Source organism: Panulirus ornatus, chromosome 1, assembly GCF_036320965.1.
Source record: "Panulirus ornatus isolate Po-2019 chromosome 1, ASM3632096v1, whole genome shotgun sequence".
In the NCBI taxonomy this organism is placed as follows: Eukaryota; Metazoa; Arthropoda; class Malacostraca; order Decapoda; family Palinuridae; genus Panulirus; species Panulirus ornatus.
Window position 1 is genome coordinate 69,489,484 of NC_092224.1, and position 26,461 is coordinate 69,515,944.

The 26,461-nt window shown below is 44.2% G+C and overlaps 1 protein-coding gene across 13 annotated transcripts in view; it reads left to right on the plus strand.

Moving 5' to 3' along the window:
- Positions 1–26,461, plus strand: part of Asator (tau-tubulin kinase asator) — a 595,476-nt gene that overhangs the window by 319,553 nt on the left and 249,462 nt on the right. For all 13 annotated transcript variants that reach the window (XR_011712966.1, XM_071663284.1, XM_071663303.1 and 10 more), the window contains 2 exons: positions 15,875–16,022; positions 24,079–24,293. Coding sequence is in view for 12 of the 13 variants with exons in the window: in XM_071663284.1 (XP_071519385.1) it covers positions 15,875–16,022; positions 24,079–24,293 (363 nt within the window). In the remaining variant the exon portion in view is untranslated. The remainder of the gene's footprint in view (positions 1–15,874; positions 16,023–24,078; positions 24,294–26,461) is intronic.

The window sequence follows — 26,461 nt, forward strand, 5'->3', positions numbered from 1 at the left end:
ATCATTACGCCATCAAGGCGCCTAACGGTACTCCATGGTCAGTGCTACCAACTCTGTCGACAGTAATTAGGTCCTCAGCGCTGTAGATGCATTATTTTACGTTTGTTGACAATCATAAACAACTGTCATAGTTATCAATGACACCAGCAGCCAGGGGAATGTTAAGGTCGGCCAAATATTAATCCCCGCTAGCTGCCAAACTGATCCATTGGCAGTGTAAACATCCACGTGGCAAGACAGTCCACTTGTAGCGCTGTTTAATGAAAACAACAACAAGTATCATTAAATAATATGAAAATTGATTATTGTCAACTGTATTGATAAGTACATGCAGTTTATCTTTAGAGAAATAATTGATTTTCGTTACGTTTAGAGAAAATGTTTACCAAATGGCGTCCTAGCTACGTCTCTTGGTTGTATGTCAACTGACTTATATTTCTCTCTTGTGTTGTGCACTTGGGAACATATTGTGTTTCATTTTCCCCGTGGACTCATAGGAATATATATATATATATATATATATATATATATATATATATATATATATATATATATATATATATATATATATATATATTATCCCAGGAGCTTTTTAAAGGTTCTTGTAGCCCAAGGCTGCGATACGTCCTGAAGCAGGAAAATGTAGACTCCTTTGAAGTGAGACGTTCTTTGACGAGACTGTACTCTGATACAGCCCCGCTGGAGTTATTTTTCACTCGGTGTGGCTACATCCGGTAACACACACACACACATTATATATATATATATATATTATATATATATATATATATATATATATATATATATATATATATATATAAAGGGGGCGAAGTGAGGATATTCCCTCAAAGGCTCAGTCCTCTGTTCTAAACGCTACCTCGCTAAGGCGAGAGATGACGAATAGTATGAAAAAAAGAAAGAGTGTGTGTGTGGATGAAAAAGATGAGAAGAAAGGAGAGGCATGTAGTACGTTGGAAGAGAGGACCTGAGTGTTCGAACACCAAGTTTTCGAAACTAATACGTGAGGCTAACGAGTGGTGTAGTGAGCGGCCTTGACGTGCACGACTCTGGGGAGACAATTCGCCAGGGTTCGCTCATCTAGCGTTTTGACGACTGTCTCCTGACGCCAGTTTCTAGTTATATATATATATATATATATATATATATATATATATATATATATATATATATATATATATATATCGAGTTTACACTGCGAGTGAAGTCACATTTAGCGAGGCAGTATCCCAGGGAGTACACACTCGTCAAAGAACTTCACACTCTGAAGGAGTACACATTTTATTGCAACTGAAAGTAAAGCAGCTTTGAGCTGCAGGAGCTTTGGGAAGTGATCATAAAGTTACACCAGGACGCTCTCTTGGAAATTGGTTCTGGGGTGATTATATATATATATATATATATATATATATATATATATATATATATATATATATATATATATATATATATATATGCTGCATGTATGCAATGCCAACTTTCACATTATCTGCAACAATTTACTGATGATCATCAAGTACCAATTACCAGGATAAGAAAGCGGCTCTCAGTTTTAATGGTCAAGTCTCTGCAATATATAAATCTGAGCTTAGCAGTTATTTTTACCGAAGCGAAGATCACTGGCAAAATAAACAACACACAGTGTCAGAGTAATCGTTACGTTGTGGAGATCTTTAATGAGAAGTATTTTACCACCGTATCAGTGGTGATGTAACACAATGGGACATAACTTAGTGCTCAAGAGGCAGTAAACGGCCGGTTGAAGAATTTGGAATTGCAACTACTTGAAAGAGCTAAAGATAAGACAAGATTTCAGTGGATGTTAGGATACGTAGCGTAGCCAGGTAATGACGCTAGTTAGGTTGGGTTATATAACGGTCTGACCTGGTGGTCTTGGCGGATGGTGAATGGTGGTGGTAAGAGAATGGATTAGAGGAATCGACAACCTTTGAGAAGGAGCCCCAGGTGCAGATCGGAGTCAGTTGTTCGTAGACTAAATAAGTTGTATTTTTCTGCAAGTGTTGCATCTTGTTGGTGTCCTCTGGTCGATTTTGAAACCGTCTTCTCTTCTCCAATGCTGGACTTGAAGCCTCCCTCCACCACATCCCCTCGTTTGATATGGTGCCACAGCCACTCCTGACAGCTCCTTTACAACCACAGCTCCTCCTCTGCATACCTCCTTACTACACACAACCCCTCTTCTGTCTGCATCCTTTGTGCCACATCCCCTATCTTGTCATCCCTGTTTCACTCCCCCTTTGCTATCTCTTCCCTTTGTGTCAAACCCGTCCTCTTGTCTGCTGCCAGTGTACCACACCCCCTCTCCTGTCTGCTCCCTGGGTAGCACCCCACCCACTCCTCCCCGTTGTTTACTCCCTGTGTAGTAAGACCTCTATTCTCCCGCCACGGTACCATACCCCTCTCTTGTCAGCTGTTATTTTACCCCACCCCTCCCCCGTCTTCTGTCATTATACCCACATCAGATCTCCTCTCCCTCTTGCACCACTGCCGTTCCTCTGCTTTGTCTTCTCCTCTCCAGCTCCCCAGTAACATCCATCTGTGCCACACATCCCCTGTCCGATCAGTTTTCTCTTTACCTCTGTTCGCTTCTTCTGTTTGACCCATCTGCAGCAAGCCTCTCCTTTGTTTACTCCACTCTGGCCACATTTCCCTTCCTCTTTCTTATTTCCTCTGGATCACGTCTCCCCTTCCCGTCTTTGTTCCTGGAGACCACATAACCTCTTCCCTTGATTCCGCCGCACACCACATCCTTACCCAGTCTGTTTTCCCACCGTGTTAGAAGTGCGCCTTGTGTAGTTGCTGTTGCCCCTTCGTGATTCCCTGCTGGCCTGGAGCGCGTCTAGTCTGATGCCGTAGCCTCACAGCAGGACACCACCTTCCTCACCTAGGGCTGTAGCCTGACCGGCATACCATATGATGTCATTCAAAAATGCCGTTGTTGTAGCGGACACTTTTTGTATGCCGTCAGTGTCGCAGAAGCAACATCAGTGCGTCGTATGATTGCCACAAGAGGAGCCCCAGTGGAACACTCGCTGAATAAGGTGTCCGTGGCCGTTGATTCTAAGCAGTCGTAGGGAAGATAAGTGGTTAAAGATACGGAAAAAGAATTATTGTAGCAGGGAAGATGGGTGGAGGTGAGGGATGGTTGGTGAGGTGGAGCGACCAGCTGGACTGGTGTAGTACCAATCTGACCCTCGGGAGTTGATACTGCTACCCATGTTCTGACTTTTACACAGGTAAATTAGTGTCTTATGTTTGGCTATACTATTACCATCCTCACGTGGAGGTGTTGTGGTGTAACCTGGAGCCATGTTACACCCTTTGTGTCAGTAGGTTGGAGACAACAGCCGACCAACTTAGGTGTATTGAAGTGATACTCTGAACCATCTCACACTCAAATATGCTGCAGCTTAGGTGTATTGAAGTGGTACTCGGAACCATCTTACACTCAGATATGCTGGTTCTTCATTCTCTCTCGTGAGAATCAAGCCATCGGGGTACACTTAATCTTGTTCGTACACTCGCGTACACATGTATTCTTACGTTTCAACCTCTTTTCTTTAGCTTTTTCTCATCCTTTCTTTTCTTAGATTATTCATTTTTTTTTTTCTCCTTTTCTTTTTCCCTGCCTCCTGTAGTTTGCATCAAGACCTGACCTTGGGGGAGGACTCCTGCCTGTGACTGGTGACTGAGTATGAACGCATGTGAATGCCTCCCATGCTAGCAATATGGATATGCTAGGATAAATATTCTCCAGAGGGGACGTGTAACTTAGAAGTTAGTGCTTAAAATGTTACCGAGGCATTTAATGACTCTCCGGGTGGTGATGCCAGCCGGTGTATATATGGCTGGGTACAAGATGTATGTTGAGATGTTTATTGCAGCGGGTGTAGCCTTTTGCCTGGGTGGGTCGGGGGGGGGGGGGGCGCATGGCCTTGGGAAGATGGCATGGGTGGCGTGCCACCTGCCATCTGGAGGACCACCTCGCCCAAGACCACAGGTGGCTCCTGCTGTTACTGAAATACGTTTACATTGAGAAACCAGGATGTGTGTGTGTGTGTGTGTGTGTGTGTGTGTGTGTGTGTGTGTGTGTGTGTTTGATGAGGACTGGGAGAGGATACATGAGTTACTGTTGGAGGGAGAAGATGGGTGAGAGAGAAAGACAAGGAAGCATGACTTACTTAAAGAGGATAGATGAGGAGGAAGAATGAGGAAGTACATGTTAATGAGGGAAAAGAAAGGAAGTAGACAGCATCAGTAGGAGGGTTGGTGGAGGGTTTGGCCAGCACCGCTGTCATTACTACCTCACTCCACTGGCCATAGCCGGTCACTGAGGTGATGACAGACGTGAGAGGTGGCACATCGGTAGTTAAGGACATGGAGAACAATAGGTTGTTGGGAAGAGTGATGAGACGGACGAGGTTATTCTGTTAGTAGTTTAACACCTTTATTTAAGTTAGGAAGAGGAGAGAGAGAGAGAGAGAGAGAGAGAGAGAGAGAGAGAGAGAGAGAGAGAGAGAGAGAGAGAGAAGCGAGGAGAGGGATTAGTGCAAGGGTGAGGGGATTGAGTAGAGTGAGAGCTGGTACGACAAAGGCCACCTGTGGCAAGCTGGGGACTTGGAGTTAGAGGTTGGGGAAGTGTGGTTGCCACGCTTGTGGGAGGTGCGTCCATGATATGACCCGCTGGTGAGAGAGGCATCCATGGTATGACCTCACGACTCACTACGTCCCTGGCAGGCGCCCCTCATGTTTTATCAGTCTATCTCACCATCACAGACAGTGACCAGAAATATTTTCAGTGTTGTCTGTTTCGTCGAATTAAGCGTGTATACGTGCTACAGTCGTGCCATCGAAGTGTGTTATGTGCTTACTTAGGGGGGTACAGCAGGGAGCGTTTGTTTATTGTTTTAGTTGGGATGGTGGCACGTTGATGCGGGTAGCGATGCTCTGCTGCCACGCTCGTGATAGCGACGTGGCGGAAGATGATGAACTCAAGGGTAGTGGCCTTCCTCAAGCATATTAATATTACTTGCTTCATGACCTCGAAGTGTCTACCTTTCTTCCTGAAAGATATGTTGATAATGATCATTAACTGTGAGTGTTACGTAGTTATTTTTATAATGATCATTAACTGTGAATATTACGTAGATTATGTTTATGATGATCATCAATTGTGAATATTACGTAGATATGTTTATAATGATCATCAACTGTGAATATTACTTAAGACTGTCGCATGACTTCCGCCAGGCCTTACCCGCCGCCCTCACCATAAAGCAGAAGCCTTCATATAAGACGCGGCTGGCTCCTCCCACCTCATCTCTACATCTCACAAATATCACGAGACTCCGCTGTATTTATCAGATTTAGCCTAATGGCCGTGCCTGCACCTGCCGCCATCAGATTGGTCCGTCGTGCTCACCGAAAATAACAAACCAGCATCACGCCTCACTGTGGGGATGGTGCGCCGCCAGCCGGCTCCTGTAGCTGGGGTTGGAGGTGGTGTCCTGCAGGGGTGATAAGGTGATGGTATGATGGTAGTCTGGTGTTCATGGAGTGCTGTTATGGTCAGAGTGGGTTAGATGTGCTGATTGTATGGCGTTATAATGGTGGGTGGGTTTGGTGTTGGTGGAGGAGTGGTTGGGGTGATTGTGGAGGGATAAGGACTGGTTTGGTACATAAAGTGCGGGACCTGTACATTCGAGGGGAGTGGGATGGGGGCGGCTCACCTCCCTTACATTCTTATCATACATGGGGTGGAGGTGTGATGTAGTGGTGGTGTTGGGACGATGTGGGACAGCTCGGGGACGTCACAGCGCGAGACGGTAAGGGCACTTGGCAGTGGGAGAATGGTGGGGGACAGAACAATAGGAGACACCAAGGACACTCAGCAGTATGAGACGATATTGGAACCTGCCGGTGTGAGGTAGTGAACACAGTAGACAGCGTAAGACAGTGAGGGACCTTGGTAGTGTGGTGGTGAGAGCACTCGCCATTGTGAGACAGGACACTTGACGTATGAGATTAAGAGGGGACATGACGGTCTTAGACACCTAGCGCACTTGACAGTGTGAGGCACACCCGAGTCTGAACGTGAAGTGGCAAGGGAGTCCTGGGGACTAGGTGAAGGTGAGGGAGCGCAGCGAGGCGAGGCGTGCCCGTCTGCCCGCCCATGGCTGCTGCTGGAACCAGGGTCGTGATGGTCTGGTACAGTTGGCGCGTCTCAGGGCTGCCGGCTGCTTCAGGCTTCATCATGAATGTTTGAGTCGGCAGCCGTCACGTTGTTGAGGGGATGCCAGGGCCGCTACGTCCTCCGTGCTTACCTTGGATCTACCGAGGTCATTATGACATCAGTGCAGCCCTCTGCCAGGTCCCACCAATTACCGCGCACCCACCGAACCTCAAGGTCACAGTGACTGTAAAACGAAACCTCTTTTGTGAACTCCCCATCCTCTCTCAGCTCTCCCCTACACACTCCCTTCCTCTCCTAGCACGCCTTACCTCTCCCAACGCTCTCACAGCATATTGTGGACAACAAATTTAGGTGATGCGTAGATTATTCCTCTTATTGAATCAGTCTTGTTGCTGGTCTCTGTTGTGCGAGTCCAGTTTTGCGATGCTTATAGAGGGCTCGGAGACACTTTAAAAAGCCATCACAGAGGGAGTTCTCTGCTGGAATCTGGTATTCCCTGCCGTCCCAACTAGCTCCACACTGTGCCTGCTTTATATTTAAGATCTGCAGGGGTAACCTCTGCCAAATACTGTATTTGCTAGCCGGAAATGTGGGTTGGGCACGCCAAGTGTGGAGATGGATAATCCAAGGAGGCCCCGACGTAATGATACCAACGACCCCCTACCCACAACGACAGTTGGAAAATGGAAAGGAATCCGTAACGTGAAGTGGGGTCCTCATGGGCACGGGGTAGGGCCTCTCGATGCTGTTGGTCAGAGTGAGCAAGGATGAGGGTGGTGGCCTAGGTGTCGGGGTTGAAGGCCTGAGGGTTGCTGGCGCCCCCCACACCGACCTCACCTTCACCTCTGGCAGGCGAGGAACACCCCAGAGGTATGCTGTCACGAGTAATTCTGTTGTTCTCCTCAAAAGTCAGACTCACGCAGACATTTTCATATTTTATATATGTTAACATGTTCTTGTGATGTTCTTCATGTGCAGTCACTCGTTTGTACTGTGCGAGAAGGAAGTTCTACACACGTGGAGCCCCGTCTCCTGAGCTGTCTGCTTTATCACTGTGTGTGTGTGTGTGTGTGTGTGTGTGTGTGTGTGTGTGTGTGTGTGTGTGTGTTTTGTCACGTACAACACTAATTCGAGCGACTGTACATCGTGCTTGGGCGGCGAGTCTCTGGGGCCTGCCTTCATGGCCCAGCTGCCCAACACGAGCTACTGATGCTAGATGCCCCACGTTTGTAACGTGCATTTAATCACCCAGAGATCCTACCATTCACAATTAAGATCTTCATAAACTAAACAGGAAGGTTATCATTGGTGGTGAGTAGGTACTGATCAAGTTGGCGGCAGGGTTAAAGTTTGATGCTGTCTTCACAGTAGTGCAGCTCAGTCTGGTGGCTGGACTGGAGTTAGATACTGTTGTAGCGGTAGTATATCATGCCACGATCTGGGTTGGAATCCATATACTGTGGGTGTAGAAGATAACACACTGTCGCAGCCAGCTGTGCCCCAGCCATGCCATACCTGGTCCAGTTATATGATGAACCCAACAGACTCTCGGGTAAGAACCCTACCAGATGATCACAGTTCTGTATGGCTCACACAGTGTACTGGTAGGGTCACACCAGTTCCGATCCCTTAACTTGACTACAGTGGCTGCTGGTGCACTGGGCTGACCACTTGAGGCTCGGCCGCGTGGTCAGGTCAGCAACCATCCTCTGAGTCGTCTTGTACAGCATCAAAACAATTACCACTGGCTTCAGAGACTGTACACCGTGGTTATTGATGTGGACAGTCCCCACCACTGACCGCCCTCCCCCAGAGACTGTACACCGTGGTTATTGATGTGGACAGTCCCCACCACTGACCGCCCTCCCCCAGAGACTGTACAGCGTGGTTATTGATGTGGACAGTCCCCACCACTGACCGCCCTCCCCCAGAGACTGTACACCGTGGTTATTGATGTGGACAGTCCCCACCACTGACCGCCCTCCCCCAGAGACTGTACGCCGTGGTTATTGATGTGGACAGTCCCCACCACTGACCGCCCTCCCCCAGAGACTGTACGCCGTGGTTATTGATGTGGACAGTCCCCACCACCGACCGCCCTCCCCCAGAGACTGTACACCGTGGTTATTGATGTGTGCAGTCCCCACCCGTGGCCACACTCCCCCAGAGACTGTACGCCACGATTATTGACGTCTGCGGTTATAACCAGTGGCCACCCTTCCCTAGAAAATGTGAACACTGTGGCTCATGGTTATTGATATGTGCAGCCCCCACCATTGGCCTCCCTCCCCCCAAAAGTGTACATCATGGTTGTTAATGTGTGCAGTCCACACCAGTGGCCACCCTCCAGGGACTGCACACCATGGTTGTTGATGTGTGTAAGTCCTCATCACTGGCCACAAACTTCAAGCCTGTATTATGGAAATGTCGTCGTACAGAAATGAAACTGTTCAGCCCTCATTTATAATGTAGTAGATGCGTCATGATGGAACTTATGGAGGGTAGATGATCGGAATACCTCGGTGGGAAATAGGGGGGGCGCCTCCCCTCATACCCCTCTTAGCGGGTCTTCGCGGCTATCGCTTCTTCAAGGGACCCCATTTCCCCTGTTGGTGGGGCTCCCCGAGACCCACATTCTCAAGTCTACAGCGCCAAGGCCGCCGGCTGGCCCTCACGCACCTCCGCACGACCACAGCGCGTGGCTACTGGTGTCGGTGTACAGGGTACTTTCGTGGTCAGTGGAGTGTGGTGGGACTTACCGCTGAGCCCCACACGGTCACCCCGACGTAAAGAAAATGGTATCCACAAGCATTTTAATTTCCCGGCAGGCTGTGTGGGCTCCACTGGCCAGCTGATATGGCTCCATAAAGATACGATGACTTGGCCGCCACTAGGAATACTTGGCTCGATCCACTAACCCCTGGGCCTGATGGTGATGGGAATGTTGGAGTCGATGGTGTTGGTGATGCTAGGGTAGATGAGATGGTGTTGGAGTCGATAGTGTTGGTCGATGAGATGGTGTTGGAGTCGATAGTGTTGGTCGATGAGATGGTGTTGGAGTCGATAGTGTTGGTCGATGAGATGGTGTTGGAGTCGATAGTGTTGGTCGATGAGATGGTGTTGGAGTCGATAGTGTTGGTCGATGAGATGGTGTTGGAGTCGATAGTGTTGGTGATGCTAGAGTCGATGAGACGGTGTTGGAGTCAATAATAATAGTGATGGTGGTAGTAATGGCATGGGAGTATATAGAGGTGATGATGGTGGTGATATTTGGAGTTTGATCGCGATGATTATGATGGTGTTGGAGGAGTTGTTGGTGGTGGTGATGATGGCACTGGAGATGGTGGTGGAGGAGGTTATGGCGGTGGAGGCGATTGTGGTGATGGTGGTGGTAGGGTTAAAGTTGGTGATGTGGTGGTGATACTGATGTCAGAGTCGATGGATGTGGTAGCGTTGATGATGTTGATGGTCACGTGTGTCTCGTGATGTGGAAGATGATGTTGGTAATGATGTAATGCCGCACGTTAATGATAGTGGCACTGGGGTTGAAGATGGTGGATGTGTTTATGGGAGTCATGTTAATGTTACAAATGGTGATGGTGATGGTGTAGTCTGAAGGGATGATAGTGATGACGATGATGGTCGTTGTGGTGTCCTGATTTATAATGATCAACATAACACGGGTAGAAACATGCCTCAGTCATGGACCAGCTTGGGTGAATGGAGAAGTGATTACAGAAAAACTTAGAAATCAGTCAGGGCTCCGCGAGAGACTATAAACCATAATAGTTAAGATAAGAAGGTTTATAAAGAGAGGGAAAGATGAAAAGGGAAGGGAATTCCAAGGAAGGTTTATAAAGAGAGGGAAAGATGAGAAGGGAAGGGAATTCCACAACGTAGCTGCTTTAGAGAAGGAGGAGGTATCGTAAAGTCAATCCTTGTGTGGGAAGCAGCAGCCAGGCGTGTGCACACAGCCCACGAGAACAGTGGCCAAAATATATCTGTTGAACAGAGAGAGAGAGAGAGAGAGAGAGAGAGAGAGAGAGAGAGAGAGAGAGAGAGAGAGAGCGCAACAGCAGTAGCATCGAGGCGTACGGAAAGGGATGGTTGAAGCGAGGTGGTGCCGCCTGGCAAATAAATGAGTCGGAAGGCTTTTGCTTCCACTCGCGTTTGTAGAGTAGATGGAACAGGAACTAAAACCGGATATGGGAGTAGTATTCTTTACTATGGCTTCTCACTAGATAATTATTATAGAACCTATACAGCACCCACGACATCCACGGCTTTTGGGAAGCGGACTTTGTCATGTTAATTGCGCGGGGCGTCCAGGATAATGTCGTTGTTCTTATTCTGTTTACGTTATTACATTGTTGAATTGTGGTGTATCGAATTTGAAGAGGGAAAACAAAGTGACTTTTAGGTATAGATATAGGGAGAAGTTGCGTTTTAGAACTGTCAGAGTTAGGTGACTTTCCCCATTCCGTGATAATGAATAGGTCCGAAGTGACAGAACGAGTATTAGGAGGAGGGGAGGGAAAGTCTGTGAAGTGGAATCATTAGCATAAGAGTCAATAGGGTTAGAAGTTGAAGAGGTCAGAACTCTGAGGAGGAACGCTCTGTTGATAGGATGAGAGAGGGAAGTCGCTCCATCATCGACTGCTGTGTTGGAACCGCCCGAGTGGAAGCTACGCTTTACATTCAAGAGAGAAGCAGAAAAACAAAAGGATTAAGTTGATAAAGCTAAGACTTATGGCCTCAACCTATTATATATATATGCTCTGGTGATGTCGAGAGCTATTATAAAAGTTTCTATAAAATCCATGAGAGATGACCAAAAGTGAGTCAAATAGAAATCTTCTCCTGGAGACCTATCGCTGTGAAATCTTTGTTTATAATAATAAGGGAATGAAACTCCAGCTGTTAAAGACTGTGAATTATAGAGTGTTTCAGACTCTGGAGACCGCCGAAAATGAGAGCGATGGAGCGGTTGTTGGAGAAAGCTTGGGGCGGTCTCCTTCCCTAGGGATAGGCTGCACCGAGGCATGCTTCTAGGAGGAAGGAAAAGTCTTGGATGTTAGACAGGAGAGATAAGCGAGGAAGGAACGGAGGTAGCGCGGAAGTTGTAGTAGTAAGGGGCGATGGTGGTGTTGGTTGGTCGTCATAGTAATGGTTGTGGTGCTGGTTGTGAGGGGTGGTGGTTGTGAGGGAGGCATGTTGTGATGGCCATCATGTTGGTATTGGTTGTGGTAATGTTAGCTGTGATCTTGGCAGTATCGCATATTTCCTATTTATGATCATTGATCACACGATGATGCAATTATTTTGTCATTTTCTCGGTAATTTTAGAAATATGCCAAGAATTTATTAATGAAAATGTGCTGGAGCATATTTTCTCCTCGTGCCTGGTGATGCAACTCAAATGTATTTGATAATTTTTTGAGATTAATACCATTCATTATCTCAAACTTTAAAAAGTGTGTATGTTACCATAACTTTCAACTAATCATTTTAATGTAATTAAGTACATACATATAATCATCGTCAGAAATAAAAAAAGAAATATAACTTTTATATATGATTTTATTTAGCTACAGATTACATTTCTGTAATGTAACCGTTTTACTAAAGAGAGAAGGATGTCCCTGGCTCGTTTAGTGAGTTTGCTGTATCAAATATTCACGATGTTTCTTCGATTATTGAGCACGTTGCCAACAAAGAAGCAATTGTCGTACGGCGCTTGCTTTTTATTATTATTATTATTATTATTGTTATTATTATTACTATTATTATTATTATTATTATCATTGCTACTACTACTACTACTACTACTACTACTACTACTACTACTATCATTATTATTGTTATTATTATTATTATTATTATTATTATTATCATTATTATTCAAGGCACCAGACTTCCTTCAGCCTTTTATTTTTTAGGCATTTACAGCACCCGAAGCGGTTTTTTTTTTTCTTATAGGGCTGAGACTTCTCGTCTTCCTAGGAAGCAGCAATGAAATCAAAATGAATAACCTTCCTGAATTTACATTTCCCGCCTGTCGGTTTAGTCCATTGTCTATGAGTTTTTTTGCTTTTAGTAATGCATATTGAGATACTGCTGTGGTATCTGTGAGCATTTATTAAAACGTAATGAAATACAGGAAATTAATTTCTTCTTTATCTGTAGTATATGTTGTTGCACTGTACGTGTGTAGTTTGAATATTTAAAAGTGAATGATTTTGGTGGTGCTGCTCCTGTTTACCTAAAATTTAATCCAAAGGGATAAAGCCCTTGTATAACATGATTATGTAAATCAGTGCATGATAAAGAACTGTTGTGCAGCTATTGATGATGATGGTTATGGTAGTGTTGATAATGCTGGTTGTGGTTCTACTAATGATGGTGATGTTTATGTAGCTAATGGTGATGGTGTCATTATAGGTCTCTTGCTCCGATGTTGATTGCAGTGATATTCTTATCATTGCTCTAGCCCAACTGGAAATGTTATAGAAAAATTTGGTATATACAGTCTGGGTTCAAGTTAGGCGGCGGTAGCCTTAGTTAGTTGGTTTGAAGGTAAGGAATAGGTGACTGGTAACGAAATAGGTAAGGAATAGGTGACGGAACGAAATAGGTAAGGAATAGGTGACTGGTAACAAAATAGGTAAGGAATAGGTGACTGGGAACGAAATAGGTAAGGAATAGGTGACTGAGAACGAAATAGGTAAGGAATAGGTGACTGGGAACGAAATAGGTAAGGAATAGGTGACTGGGAACGAAATAAGTAGTGTTCGATGGTTCGTGCCTCGCGTGTGGTAAGTGGGTGGTGTGTGTGCAATTAGCAGTAGCAGAGTAGATGATGGATGATGCTTGGTGTTTCGCAGGTGATGGGTGGCAGGTAGTGGAAGGTGGAAGGTAGGTTATTAATGTTAGAGTAGGTAGCAGACCGTTGATAAGGGGGTTGTTAAGTAAACGGTTGGTGGAGAATGGTTGACATGGTGAAAAGTATATAGGTAGAATTTGAATGGCAGGTTACTAGTAAATGGACAATATTGAGTGATGCTAGCTTGCTGGAGGGTGGCAGGAGAGTGGTGGTAATGGTTGAGGTGTAACACGTCAGTGCTGGCGGGGGAGCTGGGAGGGTCAGCTCTGGTCCAGTGCTTCCACAGTTAAATTCGCCCTGAAACATCGGAGGAATTTGCCGGTGTAGATACAGTTTTCTTGGGCCTTGGTTACCCACACAAACTTGAGCTTATTGTTAAGAGATTTAATTTTTATCGGAGTTCCCTGCTAGCTGGGTCTTACCTATGGTAATTACCGTTGTAGCCGGACGAAAATGGTCGTATATGAGCATTTTCTTGTTCTCGTTAAGGTTTAGCGTGCAGCTGGTGCTAACCTGAAGGTGCAAGGGAGGAGGTTATGTAGATTCATTTCCTTTACGTCAGTGAAGGGAATGTTACTTAGGGTGGTAATGGACGTAGTAATATGTGAGGGTTGGAGGAAGTTTATGTTATGTAATTCTGTATATCACATCCGTCAGGTATATTTATTCATGTCATGGTTAGTATGGTAATGTTAAGTACGTAATGCATTAGGCTCGTCTCCCTCTGGTTTTGAACCAAAGACTACCTTTGGTTTTGAGCGCTCGTCATGCGCTCTGTCGGCAATGGACTTGCTCCTTCGTGTCTCAGTATCGCTTTGTGTATCTTGTTTGTTGGTGAATAAACTTGACGTGTCTCGTCTTTACCGTCGTCTTTGTTTCATTATTCCCGCAAAGGTATGGGTGCGTCACTGAATATGGTTGGTGAGAATACTGTGGGAATAGGCTGTAGGCTAGTACACGTTTGTGGGAAAAGATGTGTTGAAACATTCGTGGGTAAGAGCTTGGATTGTTTGTAGGCAAGGTGTAGGGACAGCAGTGTGTGTGAGAGGACTCAGGAGTGTTTAGTGGGAGATTTTATGTGTGGGAAGGTATGTGTAATTTCCTCTTTGTAATTACGTATTCGTACATTATGGGAGGGAGTTTTACAGTCCTACGGCACCGTCTCTTGAAAGTAGGGATAGAGGCGGAGGGGTATGTGTGCATGATGAGGTATGTTGTGTGAAGGTAGTGTGAAGGATGGTGTCACACCGCTGCCGCCTTCTCAGTTACACACCACTGGACCACCACCACCAGGATGATTGATGGTCGCCACTGTTGAATGGTAGTGTAGACCGTAGTCAGGCTGTAGGGTTTTCTTACACACACACACACACACAGAGAGAGAGAGAGAGAGAGAGAGAGAGAGAGAGAGAGAGAGAGAGAGAGAGAGAGAGAGAGAGAGAGTCGTTAGTAAGTGTGAGTGAAGGCACCACTTTGTCACGAGGCAGCATATATGGACACCGGAGATAATGGTTTTGTGACGACATATCATTGGCAGAGGTGGTAGGTGCAACTGACGGTGTTATCTGTCGCTTGGGCTGGCGGGATATTGGTTGCTGCTTCAGTATATTCATCCTATGCTGAGTGGCGCTTGCTTGTTTAAATAAGTCTGGGTAGTAGCTTGAAAATAACGTTTAATGATCGTAATTTTTAACTGAAACCAATTCAATGTTAATCTCGGGGCCACATCTAAGTTAGTTTTGGTTTGTGTTTAAATGATTTAGTAAAGTAAGGTTTTGTAAGGAAGTGTTTGAATGAAATTTACTTCTTTAGTTATTATTGTGCGTGTAGTTGGAGTTGTTAATAAACACTGTTTTCTGTGAATAGTGACTAGATGGACTTGTGCACATTGAATCTAAATTTCTTTTTATTATCTTACATCGTGGCGCCGGAACCTGCTTGTTTTGTTTTCAAGTGTTTCGTTCTGTAAAAAAAGAAAAAAAAGTAGGGTTGGAGGGAGAATTTTAAAAAAAAGAGAGAGAGGGGGAAGTTTGTGTTGATAGTAGTACCATTACTACTTATGTGTGCTGGGGATTGGAGAACAGTGCCATTATTGTACGCAATGGGTGTACTAGGCTGTGGTACTAGGCTGTGGAAACGCAACAGTCAGCAAGCCTGGTTGCAAACGCCACCATAACATTAAAATGTCAAACTGTAACGGTAACAGTTTACAGTGAAGCACATATGGGGAAATTATTTCGAAATTAATTGAGCAGTTGCTATCAAATTCCTGTTTATCCATAATTTAGGATATATGTGTGAAGCTGAATATGAAAATGAAAAGAATGTTCATATATTTTCGCTCTCTCATCAAAGTAATATTATGAAACTATACGAGCATTGCTTATGACTAACTAATGTGACAGATATTTCATTGGTATTTGATTTACTTTTAGACTAAAATTTCATCATATTATCACAAAAGAAGCTAAAATGAAGGTAATATCTCTTAGTACTTCTGTGTCACTACAAGTAGTAAAATGGAAACAAGATGTGTATATTAAAGGTAAACAGTAGCGTAGCATCGTGCATAGCCAATCTAAACTTCAGGAATATTTAATTTCATAATGGTCCTTCCCCTAGGTAATATCGCCCAGGAGGACCTCCACCCCATCCCTCGCCCTTTCTTTCGCTTTGTCTGATGATTTATTTGAGGCCATCTCTTGTGATTGATCACTTGCTGACCTGGTCCCCAGTGTAACATTGTGTTGTCGTTGTAGGTACGGAAAATTGGCGGCGGCGGGTTCGGGGAGATCTACGAAGGTCAGGACCTGGTGACCCGCGAGCAGGTGGCCCTCAAGCTGGAGTCTGCCAAGCAACCCAAGCAGGTCCTCAAGATGGAGGTGGCCGTCCTCAAAAAGCTCCAAGGTGAGTATTCTATCCACTTGATCTACTAATTGTATTCGTACTTATGATGGTTTTAATGGTTTGATAAGTAGTAATAAGGCATGCATGGGTGGAGTTGTGTTAGGGCTACATAGGGAATGTGTATATGGTCAACTTGACTAACGTTATTTTAATCACAGCTTTACCGGATTTTCACACACTAAACATCTAGATATTTTCCATCTTTACCCACAGATGACACAGTCATGTCCTGATAACGGGCAGTGGTAGACAATTTTAGAAACCTGTCTCCAGCTACGTTATGGCTAGCTTTGTGAACAAGGAGTCTAGTTAACGTCTCGATCATTTTCCTAATTCTGAAAATCATCACCTTTGTGAACTAGTGTTTTGATTTACCGTTCATTGCTCACTCAAATTCATTACCCCACATGAGTACACCTGTTTGACCCTTAGGTATGATGGCCTGGCATTTAACTTGACCTCTCAAGGTCAGGTCAGAGGCCTGGCCATCATACCCGAGGCTCTTCCTGTGTTCAGGGGGTTTTATCGTCATGCTTAAAGGCCGTAGGTTAGGTTCAAGACGATAACCAGGAACAGTTTCATTTATCACGAACCAGCACCGATGGTGTAAGTACTGTGTGTAGATGTAGGACGTAAAGAGGGATTTAGATTCACATTACCTGGTAACAGAAAGTGTGTTAGTGTTTGGTTATTGATATGATAAAAACTATCATTCCTGTAAAATTTTGTTTTGTTCGTAAGCAATAAGTAATTTGGAAAGGGTAAGATTATTCCATAGGTAAATCAGGTGCAGTACTCTTGTCTTGATTTTGTTCTTGATTTTGATAATCTGCACAAAATCATTAACCTTTTACAGTGTGTACTAAATGTCTGAGGATATCTCAAGCAGTGAATCATTATAAGAAATGAGTTCTGCGATTTAAAAGGAGAATCTCCTGATATTACATAATGTTAGCATTAAACTTTTTCAATTGCTTGATAAACATTTCCTCTGTTTTCAACCATTATCGAGAAAGTTTTGATATTATTGATGAAGATATTAAGGCATAACAGCGGAGAAGGGAAGATAGATGGAGGTGACGCAACCTTTGAATTTTTAAACCTTATTGATGACACAGTTCTTTGGAGGATGCAGGGATACAACAGCCTGAGGACCTAACGTGAAATTAGACAAGAAACTTGTAACCGAAAAGTTAAGGAATGCTTTTCTAGTACAAGAATGGAGGATGATTGGGATAAACCGATTGATACCATAGTAAATGGACATCTTACAAAAGTGTAAGACATACGCTAGGAGAGAAGTTCAAGAGATAGGGCCCCACAGGTGCAAGACTCCTTCGTTGTTTACAAGTGTGTAATTACACAAAATCAATTTCGGAAGCCATGCCAAGGATGCTGCATAAAACAGTGCATTAATTTGGCACATGATCTCTGTCCCTAGTACGGAAAATAGAATATGTCCACAGTTAGGTGCCGTAAATATGAATCCCTGAAGGTTGGTTGGTTGTGTGGGCTTTAGGTCCATCAATTACCAAGGTCATTAAGGCCGTCAAGGTCGTACTACACGACCGAAAAATCTTTTAATACCTTCCTCAGGCGTTAGGGATGATTCTTAAACCACGACGCTCTGTTTATGTGGTCCTTGTATAAAGATTAATGTATTATAACATTTTTAGGTATGGATATACAGATGATACATGTCTACCTCCAAAAATATTAAGTAGCAGTTTTAATATCGTGGTTCTCTTGTGATTTTTCCTCCAACGTCATATATAAATGAGTGTTGTTTCATACCTTGATCCCGTACACTGTGACGCCTTTGGCATTTATTAAGTTCTGGACCTCACTCGCATTTTGAGCAGTCGGAGTATAAATACACGTTATTGACCTCGATGTCTGTGATAAAACTCCTGAGATATGAATGTTGTCATTTTGGATCACGATAAATGGCGAGTTATGCATGAAATTTGCTGGCTGGTGTATGAGGTAAATGAAACAATTTTATGTACAAGTAGAATGTGAAGAAACATATTTTTAATGTGAATAGATTAAAGACACGAATCACTCTTTCTTGTAACTGAATTATCCTTAAGACTACGTTCTTCGCCCAAGGTTGTTCAAGAAACCTATCCAAACTCAGGAAAGTAATCTAAACGTTAAAACGAAGCCTAATACGGGCCAGACACATGGGCAAAACGTTGTCGGCATAATGGTCCCTGATAACATGAAGTGAAATATAATATTCTGTTTTACACGAGATTCTCTTTTCTACAACTGTTGAAAACGAAGTGTTTTGGGATAATTGAAAGAGCAGACATCGGTCAGCTTTTGGCAACAATTTATAATGTAAAAGAATTTGACGGCGATCACTGTCGGGTTTGAATTTTATCTAACCAAATTTCTGGGGTTGACTGCGGCTGTGTCACTACTAGCATTTGAATCTGTGCGGGCTTGTGAAAGCGTCACTGTCAGCGGTGCTAACCGATACACCTTAACTGTACATCTCACGGCCAGAAGGGTAGTTAGTGAAGATTGCCTCCATACCTTATTAAAGTTTTCCCGATAATAGTGCATCGTATCAAAGACCATTCTATACAGTTGCAAGAAGAAAACATTTAGCCTGCTTTTAATGATTAATCTATTATTATTCTGTCCTCGTCCGGCTAATGGACAGATATGACAAACATTAGATATTAAGTGATTTTCCATGTACAACCTAATAATTTATCTGTAATGAAATTACTTTCTCAACTACCCGAAGCTTTGGAACTCGGTGCCCTATCGTGTCATTCCCAGTAGCTGTGGCTAGGCACCTTTCAATAGACAGGTTTTTATCTACCTCCAAAATTCATAAATACTCCTCTTGAGTCTTCTTTTTTTTCTTTTCAATAACCTCTTTATTCTTCAGTTAAATACAAAGAGACTCACGGAACAGGAGATGCCTTCCGCTCGTTTATGTCATATGCCATTTCCTTTCGCTTTCAATTCCCCCAGATTCGTAGCTCGTCTTCTTATATGCATTTCCTTGTTGTCTAAACTTACAGTAAAGAAAACTTCTTATTTTACCATGATGTTCGATTCGATAGAGGAGCGTTCCACTACACCGCCGAACCCCTCGTCTCTCACAGAAGTAAATGATTGACGACTTGCAGTGTGAGGCACCGCTGACTGAGGGAACAGGGATAATCAAGCGTAACACTTTATCACGTAGGAGGTTGAAGAAGAGTGATGATTATCAGGCAGGAGTAAGGGGAGACCTGTAACGAATAGAAATTACCTTATTGGAAGATGAAGGATGCATGATCCTTGTTGGGTCACCAATGGTGTGCTGCAGGGCTGGGTTCTCGGACCATTGCACACCTTGATTTATGTGTGTAGTTGCCAGAAGGACTGAACTCGTACCTGAATGTGTTTGCCGATGATGACCAGATCATGAGGAAAGCAGATAATGATGAGGATTACATCTGATTATGAAGGTACTTAGATTAATCCCGAAGTTGGTTGGATACATGGTCCATGCAATTCACCCGAGTTACTGAAAATCATTTGGGATTGGATTGGTGAAAGAAGTCTTCTTTACGGATATCAATGAACGGGAAATTAACAGCGGCAATTTGTGTGAAAGTTACTTGAGAGTTTGACATAGTTTATTTTCATGTATCTTATTTCATTTTACATTTATTTGTTGATTTATTTAGTTTTATGTCTCAATTACAGCCGTGAAAAAAAAAATTAGCTTAGATAATAGCCCTGCATTTTGTGAGAATAAGAAAATGGTAATGGTGTGGAATATCATAGCGATGGCTAGGACATAAGATATGGTTTACTTTGTTGAGAACATTTGCATTCTACTTTGGATATATCATGTAGACAACCCAGGATGATGTGTAAAGGTATCATTTGAGTAATATCTTCTTCCTTTTCTCTCACCTTACTTTGAAGGTGTTAAAGATATTTCAGTTGGTGGTTATATATTCACGTTAACAGCTGTCTCGACCGTTGAAGTTGATACGCCAGGCTAAGGCTTAGCCAACCAGTCTTATATGGTTCGTTTACAAACAAACCAAAGGTGATTGGTAGAAGAAACTTCCCATCTTTTGTGTATCCTTATAGTCGTGCATCTTAATAACCACTTTACATGATTAGGAAATATTAATCAATGCAAAATATTTCAGATTTATGAGAACTCGCCTTAACATTCTTAGCTTCCTTGTTTCAAGCTTCAGCGAAGAGTGAGGGATGTACGTAATAGTCCCATTCAGGAGGATTACTCTCATTCGTCCTCAGTTGCCAAATGCAATATTCTCCTATTATCAGTACGTTAATAATTATCAATTACAAGTTCAGGTGTATGTTTTCATCTCGTTAACGTTGATAATGGAGAGTAATTAATTATGATAAAATATGTATCATCATCTCTAGTGTGATTTTTAAAGCTCATATCCCTTACCAACTCGCATAGCTCCGGAGAGTAGTAATGTCCAGACGGGCGGAACGCTGTTGAAATATCGACCATTACAATTACCATCACGTAGTTACTGTCCATATTATATTATTAACAAAATATAGTATCATTTTAGATTCGGGTGAGGCAAAGTCCTTAAATCATGTGCTAAATGGTCTTTTAAGAGTTTAAGGCACGCGATTTGGGAAAAGAAAAATACTATGGCCAAAAGTCACCACTGAACTTGAATTAGAGGGCAGGTTAGTCGTTCATCAGTATGAAAAGCCCTGGAATTCCTGTTGCAAGGTTGAAGGATCACTGAAATTTCAGTCCCGAGTAAAAAGAACATGCCATGAAGAACTGGAAGATGCTGTTACTGTAGTACACAGGAGCAGTCATAAAACAAATTAGAACACTAATTAAAAGTCACTGGTGGGTCCACAAACGCGCAGTAATAATCTTGACCGAGAATTGAAAAGAATAAAGATTGCTAATGAGTTAGAAAAGAAAGTATCATAAACCACAGCTGAGTACAGAGACAAGTTCTGATTTTAATGAGAACGTTGAAGATAATGACCGTCATAACGAAAACGAAGAATATTAAAGGTCTTAGTGGTATTAAGAGAGTGTTCCAAGAATACGGAAAAGAGCAGCGAGTTCCTGGATTTTTACGAAACTAAAATTTGTCACCATTAAGACTCTAGTGTGTGTAGTAGACGAGGGAAAGAGCACGTCGGGACGGAGGTAGTAGAAGCTAGGCTGTGATACCTTCCTCGGAACCCTCGAGGGAACAGTTGTATTCTTTGGAACCAACATCACTGAGAACGTGATGGGGGTATACCCGGATGTGAATGGAAAGAGTAGTTCCATAATGAAATACACAGAGTGAGATGTCAGTTAATATCAGACATGTGGGTGATATTGTTTGTTTGAGGCACAGAAGCCTCGCTCGGAATCTTGTGAATAAGCGGGTATTTTTATTTTCATGCAGTTGATGACCACCACATCATGGCTGGCATGGTCTAAGGTGTAGCCTATCTTGTCATGCGGACGGTTGATTCAGGAGTAGAGTTAGGTATACATTCACTACATCTGAAACTACCTAAGCACATGATTTCAAGAAAATTTAGGTGTACCACATCAAGAGCCAAGGTCTTGCACAAGTATTGTCAACAATATGAACTAAGAAAACCGTCGCTCAGTTATATCAAAGTAGTGTTGACAGCCGTACATTGAACTGCCTCTGGACTTAACGGCAGACATAATGCTCTACTAGGCATTATTAGGGAATGATAGTTGTACAATGACACGTGTGTAATGGGGGGGGGGGGGCACTGAGGCTACGTGGTCACCTGCGACAGTGTGGGAACACTGGAATCCACCTGGTCGTATGTTGTTGTGGGATACACTGAGGCCTCCTGGTCATCTGCTTCAGTCTGGAGGACTTTGGTGCCGCCTGGTCACCTGAGGCAGTGTGGGAATGCTTTTCTACCTGCTTACCTGTACTCTGTCGAAAACAGAGTGGCTCCCTCTCCAGCAGACATCTGCTTTATTTCGGCTGACGACATTAATTACTTCATTACGAAGTGTCGGGTGGTTGGTGGACGGGGGAGGTGGTAAGTAGGTCCAAGTGGGAGGAGGGCGGGACAGGCATGGGGTGGACTGATGTGGTGGAGCTAAGAATCGTGACTGGAGGCTTAACCTGGTGTGAGAGGCAGCACACCTTCCACAGACGATCATATCTAGACGTCTCACGGTCTGAGTAATACATCGCCTCCAGGCTAAGTCACCTCAAGAGAAGGCATGGCTTACGGGCGAATTGCTCAGGAAACTTCAGTAAGTTAATCTGGAGGGAAGTTCTCAGACCTCGCTCACACTCGCCCAGGTCAAAGGCAAAGTAGTTTTGGGTCCATCTCAAGTAAAATTCTTGAGTTTGGTTGCTCAGGAGACCCTGATAGACGGGATAGAAATCGATGTCTGCATCCCAGGGTCTGTCTATGTGGCGCAGTCCCAGCCTCTCTCAGCACATCAGGGTCTGTGTGGTGTGGTCCCGGCCTAGCCAAACACACCAGGTGTGGTGTGGTCGCAGCCTAGCCCAGGATATCGAGGTCTGTCTGAAACCAGTTTATTTCCAGTGCAATCCTACTTCATGCTCGACGCCCAGTTCTTTGCCGTAGTACTAGGCCCCTCCTAACCAAACCACTTCACAAGCAACTACGATGCCTAGAGTAAGAACAAAAAGCCTCCACCTACTTCACAGTTCAATAATCTGTACGTACAGATAACCCGTCCACCACCAGTTACAACTCTGACTAATTATACATCCTGTAACGACTAAACAAGCATTTCCAACTGCCCCTCCAACCCAGTCTTAAACTCCACACCCTCAGACTTAAATCCATCTAAAACTACACTCCCCAGGCATGTACCAGTTATGTTCTCTCCTCGGTGTTCTGAAAACCTCTCTCTCCAGCATTACCAATCTCAGATTAGCGGATCACAACACTCCTCATGTCCAAGATGCAATTTCCACACTGAATACATTTGTCAATCATCCTTCAGAAGACCATTTGACCCACAACAATATGTACGTAAAGACACTGCACTTCAGTGGATAACGTGGCGAGCTTCTTGAGTGCTGCGGGGACCCCAGTGAAGGGGATCCTGGGGCAGGAAGGTATATATATATATATATATATATATATATATATATATATATATATATATATATATATATATATATACTAACAATTCATCAGCTCCACTTTAAATTATATCTCACCTACGTGGTCTTTCACCCTCTCAGAAGCAAACATATCAAAGCTGCAATCCATACAAAATAGTGCGCTCAGAATAATCACTGGCTACCTAGCAACAGTTACCACAGTGAAACTAAGAGCTTTCCAGTCCAGCCCCACATCATCATGCTCACCACTCAGTACCCCTCCCCGCAAACTACTCCATAACTAACCACCATTCCGCATGTAGAGGTAAAAAGCTTACCCCTGCCTCACACTTCAGTAACCTCTACTGACATCCTCCCACTTCCTACAAACAGCGCACCGACAAAACACATACACTCTGAAATAACTTCCAACCCCACCAGACGTACACCCATCAGAAACTACACTCCCCAGACAAATACGAGTCGCACTCTTCTGCTTACATTCAGGACATCACCCATCACCGTTACACTACAAACACCGTCTCAACACATCCCAAGACCCTCCATGCTCACGATGCAGCTACCATAATGACGACACCCATCACTTACTACTAGGTTGCAGTGCATTTTCTGGACAGACGCACTCACATCACATGTGACGTGGACATGGCATCACAGGGATAGAAGGAGCAGATGTGTACTATATATATATATATATATATATATATATATATATATATATATATATATATATATATGTGTGTGTGTGTGTGTGTGTGTGTGTGTGTGTATAGTGCTTGTGTGTGTGTGTAGAAGAGAGAGGTGAACATATTTACTGACAGGCTTGGTGTACATGATATGCTAGTGTATGTACATTTATATTCAGCACACATGTAGTGTTCCATATACATGTAAACTATGGCACATACTGACGCCCTCGTCCACAGGTCGGGAGCACGTGTGCCGCTTCATCGGGTGCGGGCGGAACGAGCGGTTCAACTACGTGGTGATGCAACTGCAGGCCAAGAACCTGGCGGAGCTGAGGCGCGCCCAGCCCCGCGGCGCCTTCAGCCTCTCCACCGCTCTACGCCTCGGCCACCAGATCCTGCGAGCCATCGAGGCCATCCACGAGGTCGGCTTCCTACATCGAGACATCAAGCCGGTGAGTACCTGAAGCAAGAGGTTCCCTCTGTGCTGTTGTCATTCGTGATGCTTGCCTTCCATATGTTCTTAGCCCTTTATCTTGTGGGAGGAAAGCTTCTTCTCTTATCCTCTGGGAACGAACGTGTTTCCTTAGCCCTTTGTAGGGGGGGGGGGACTTTATTCCCCTCTTCTCTGGGGAAGGCGTATTGCCATACCCTCAGGGGAGGCTTAGTCTCGTCTCCTATGGAGTTGGCGTGTTACCAAACTATTCCTCTCTTTGTGTGTGCTGAAACAAAACAGATGAGGAGTTTTGAGGAAAGTTTTAGAGACTGTAGTGTCCCTTGTCCCTCGGGCTGTGTAGTCTTAGCTACACGTCCGTAAGGAACAGCGTACTGAACGCACACTTCTGTTTTCGAGGGCGAAAGGATCTCCATCGATCCCGTGTGCTGCTGGTATGTTATTGTCTCTGTTACGTGGGTGCTTCACCAACAAGGTCGACTCGGGACAGTGAATTAACTTGGGATGTCTGAGGCGCGATGCTGCCTCTCTGAATGGCGTCACACACCACCACCGAGAGAACTATCTATCTACCTGTGTGTTGCCACCCTGAGCCTCTGGCCCAACGCACACCAATTTAACTCTGTCTTTGTCCCTGACGAAAAGAGTTTGAGCCACGACATTATTATCAGTGTGGGGTTGTTCTCATGGATGACGTCTATCAAGATTTAAGGAACGAAAGTAACTTTGTGGTCCCTTACACCTATATAATCCCTTTCATACCTGTGTTCCCTCACACACCTGTAGTCCTCCTGACGCGTAGATCCTCTCAGTTGTAGTCCCGCTGACACCTTTTGAGTATCTTACTCATGAGGTTTGTCACACCTCTGGTCCCTCACACCTACAGTCTCTCACACCTTTGGTCCCTCACACCTACAGTCTCTCACACCTTTGGTCCCTCACACCGACAGTCTCTCAGACCTGCTGTTCTTCACACGTAGGGTCTCTCACGCCAGTAGTCCCCCACACCAATATTCTCTCTCACACCTGTCGTCCTTCACACTTGTGGTCTCGCACACACCTGTCGTCCCTCTCATGGTCTCTCACACACTTGTCTGTTTTACACTTGCACGTAGCACATGACCAGAAATGTAACAGCGCAGGACTTGGCTAGCAAGATTCATTAAGAAGGAAGCCTGACAGACTGAGCAACGTCGCATATTATTAACCCTGCAGAAACATAGCATGTGGCTGGACAGACTCCAGCTTAACATGTAGCCGAACACATAACAGCACAACGCGTAGTCTAACATACAGCAACCTGTGAATGAATACAACAGTACACAGTACATGGCCATACACACATCACAGCAGTATGACCAAACACACCACCGTAACGTTCACTGCGAGATCTAAAACAGCACGGTTGCAGAAACGTAGCATAAGGCTAAACATGCAGCAGTACAGCACATGCACGTAAAGAGGTTGACAACACAGCACGTTGTCTTATCACACAGCAGCACAGCACATGGCCCGACTTAAAGAGGACACTCCTTCGATGAATTAAAGATTAGTGGAACGAAGAACGCATGTCAGAGGAACTCTCTCGAAATGAGTTGTGGTGACAAGTAATGTGCAGCCACAGGGGTCTAGACGTCCTTGGACCATTGCTCTTTGTGATCTGTGTAAATGTGTATGATGCTAAGATCATGAGGAAAATGAAGAATTGTGAGGATTGCATCAGACTGCGAGGGGATCAAGACGAACCCCTCAGTTGATTGCGATACATGGTTGGTGAAATTCAGCCTTGGCGAATGTAAAGTATTGAGGATGGGACACGGTTGGAGAATGCCTTGATACGAATGTTATCTGACGGGAAGAAGCGGCAGGAATCTGTAAGCCAAGGACTTTGGAATCAGCATCTTACCTAACCTACAATTGAGCTCCATCTGACGAGAACTGCAGAGGAGACGACAGCGTCTGCTGGCAAATATTAAAATAACTTTTGAATAAATGGAAATGTTCAGCAACCTAATCATAGCGTATGTTAGGTTAGTATTAGAATATGAATCTCATATTTGGTCACCGTAAATAAAGAAGCAGAAAGTATAGAGCAGATACAGAGAAGAGAAACAAATGCATGAGCAGAATTAAGAGAACTAAGTTAAGAGGTTAAAGATGATAAAGTTA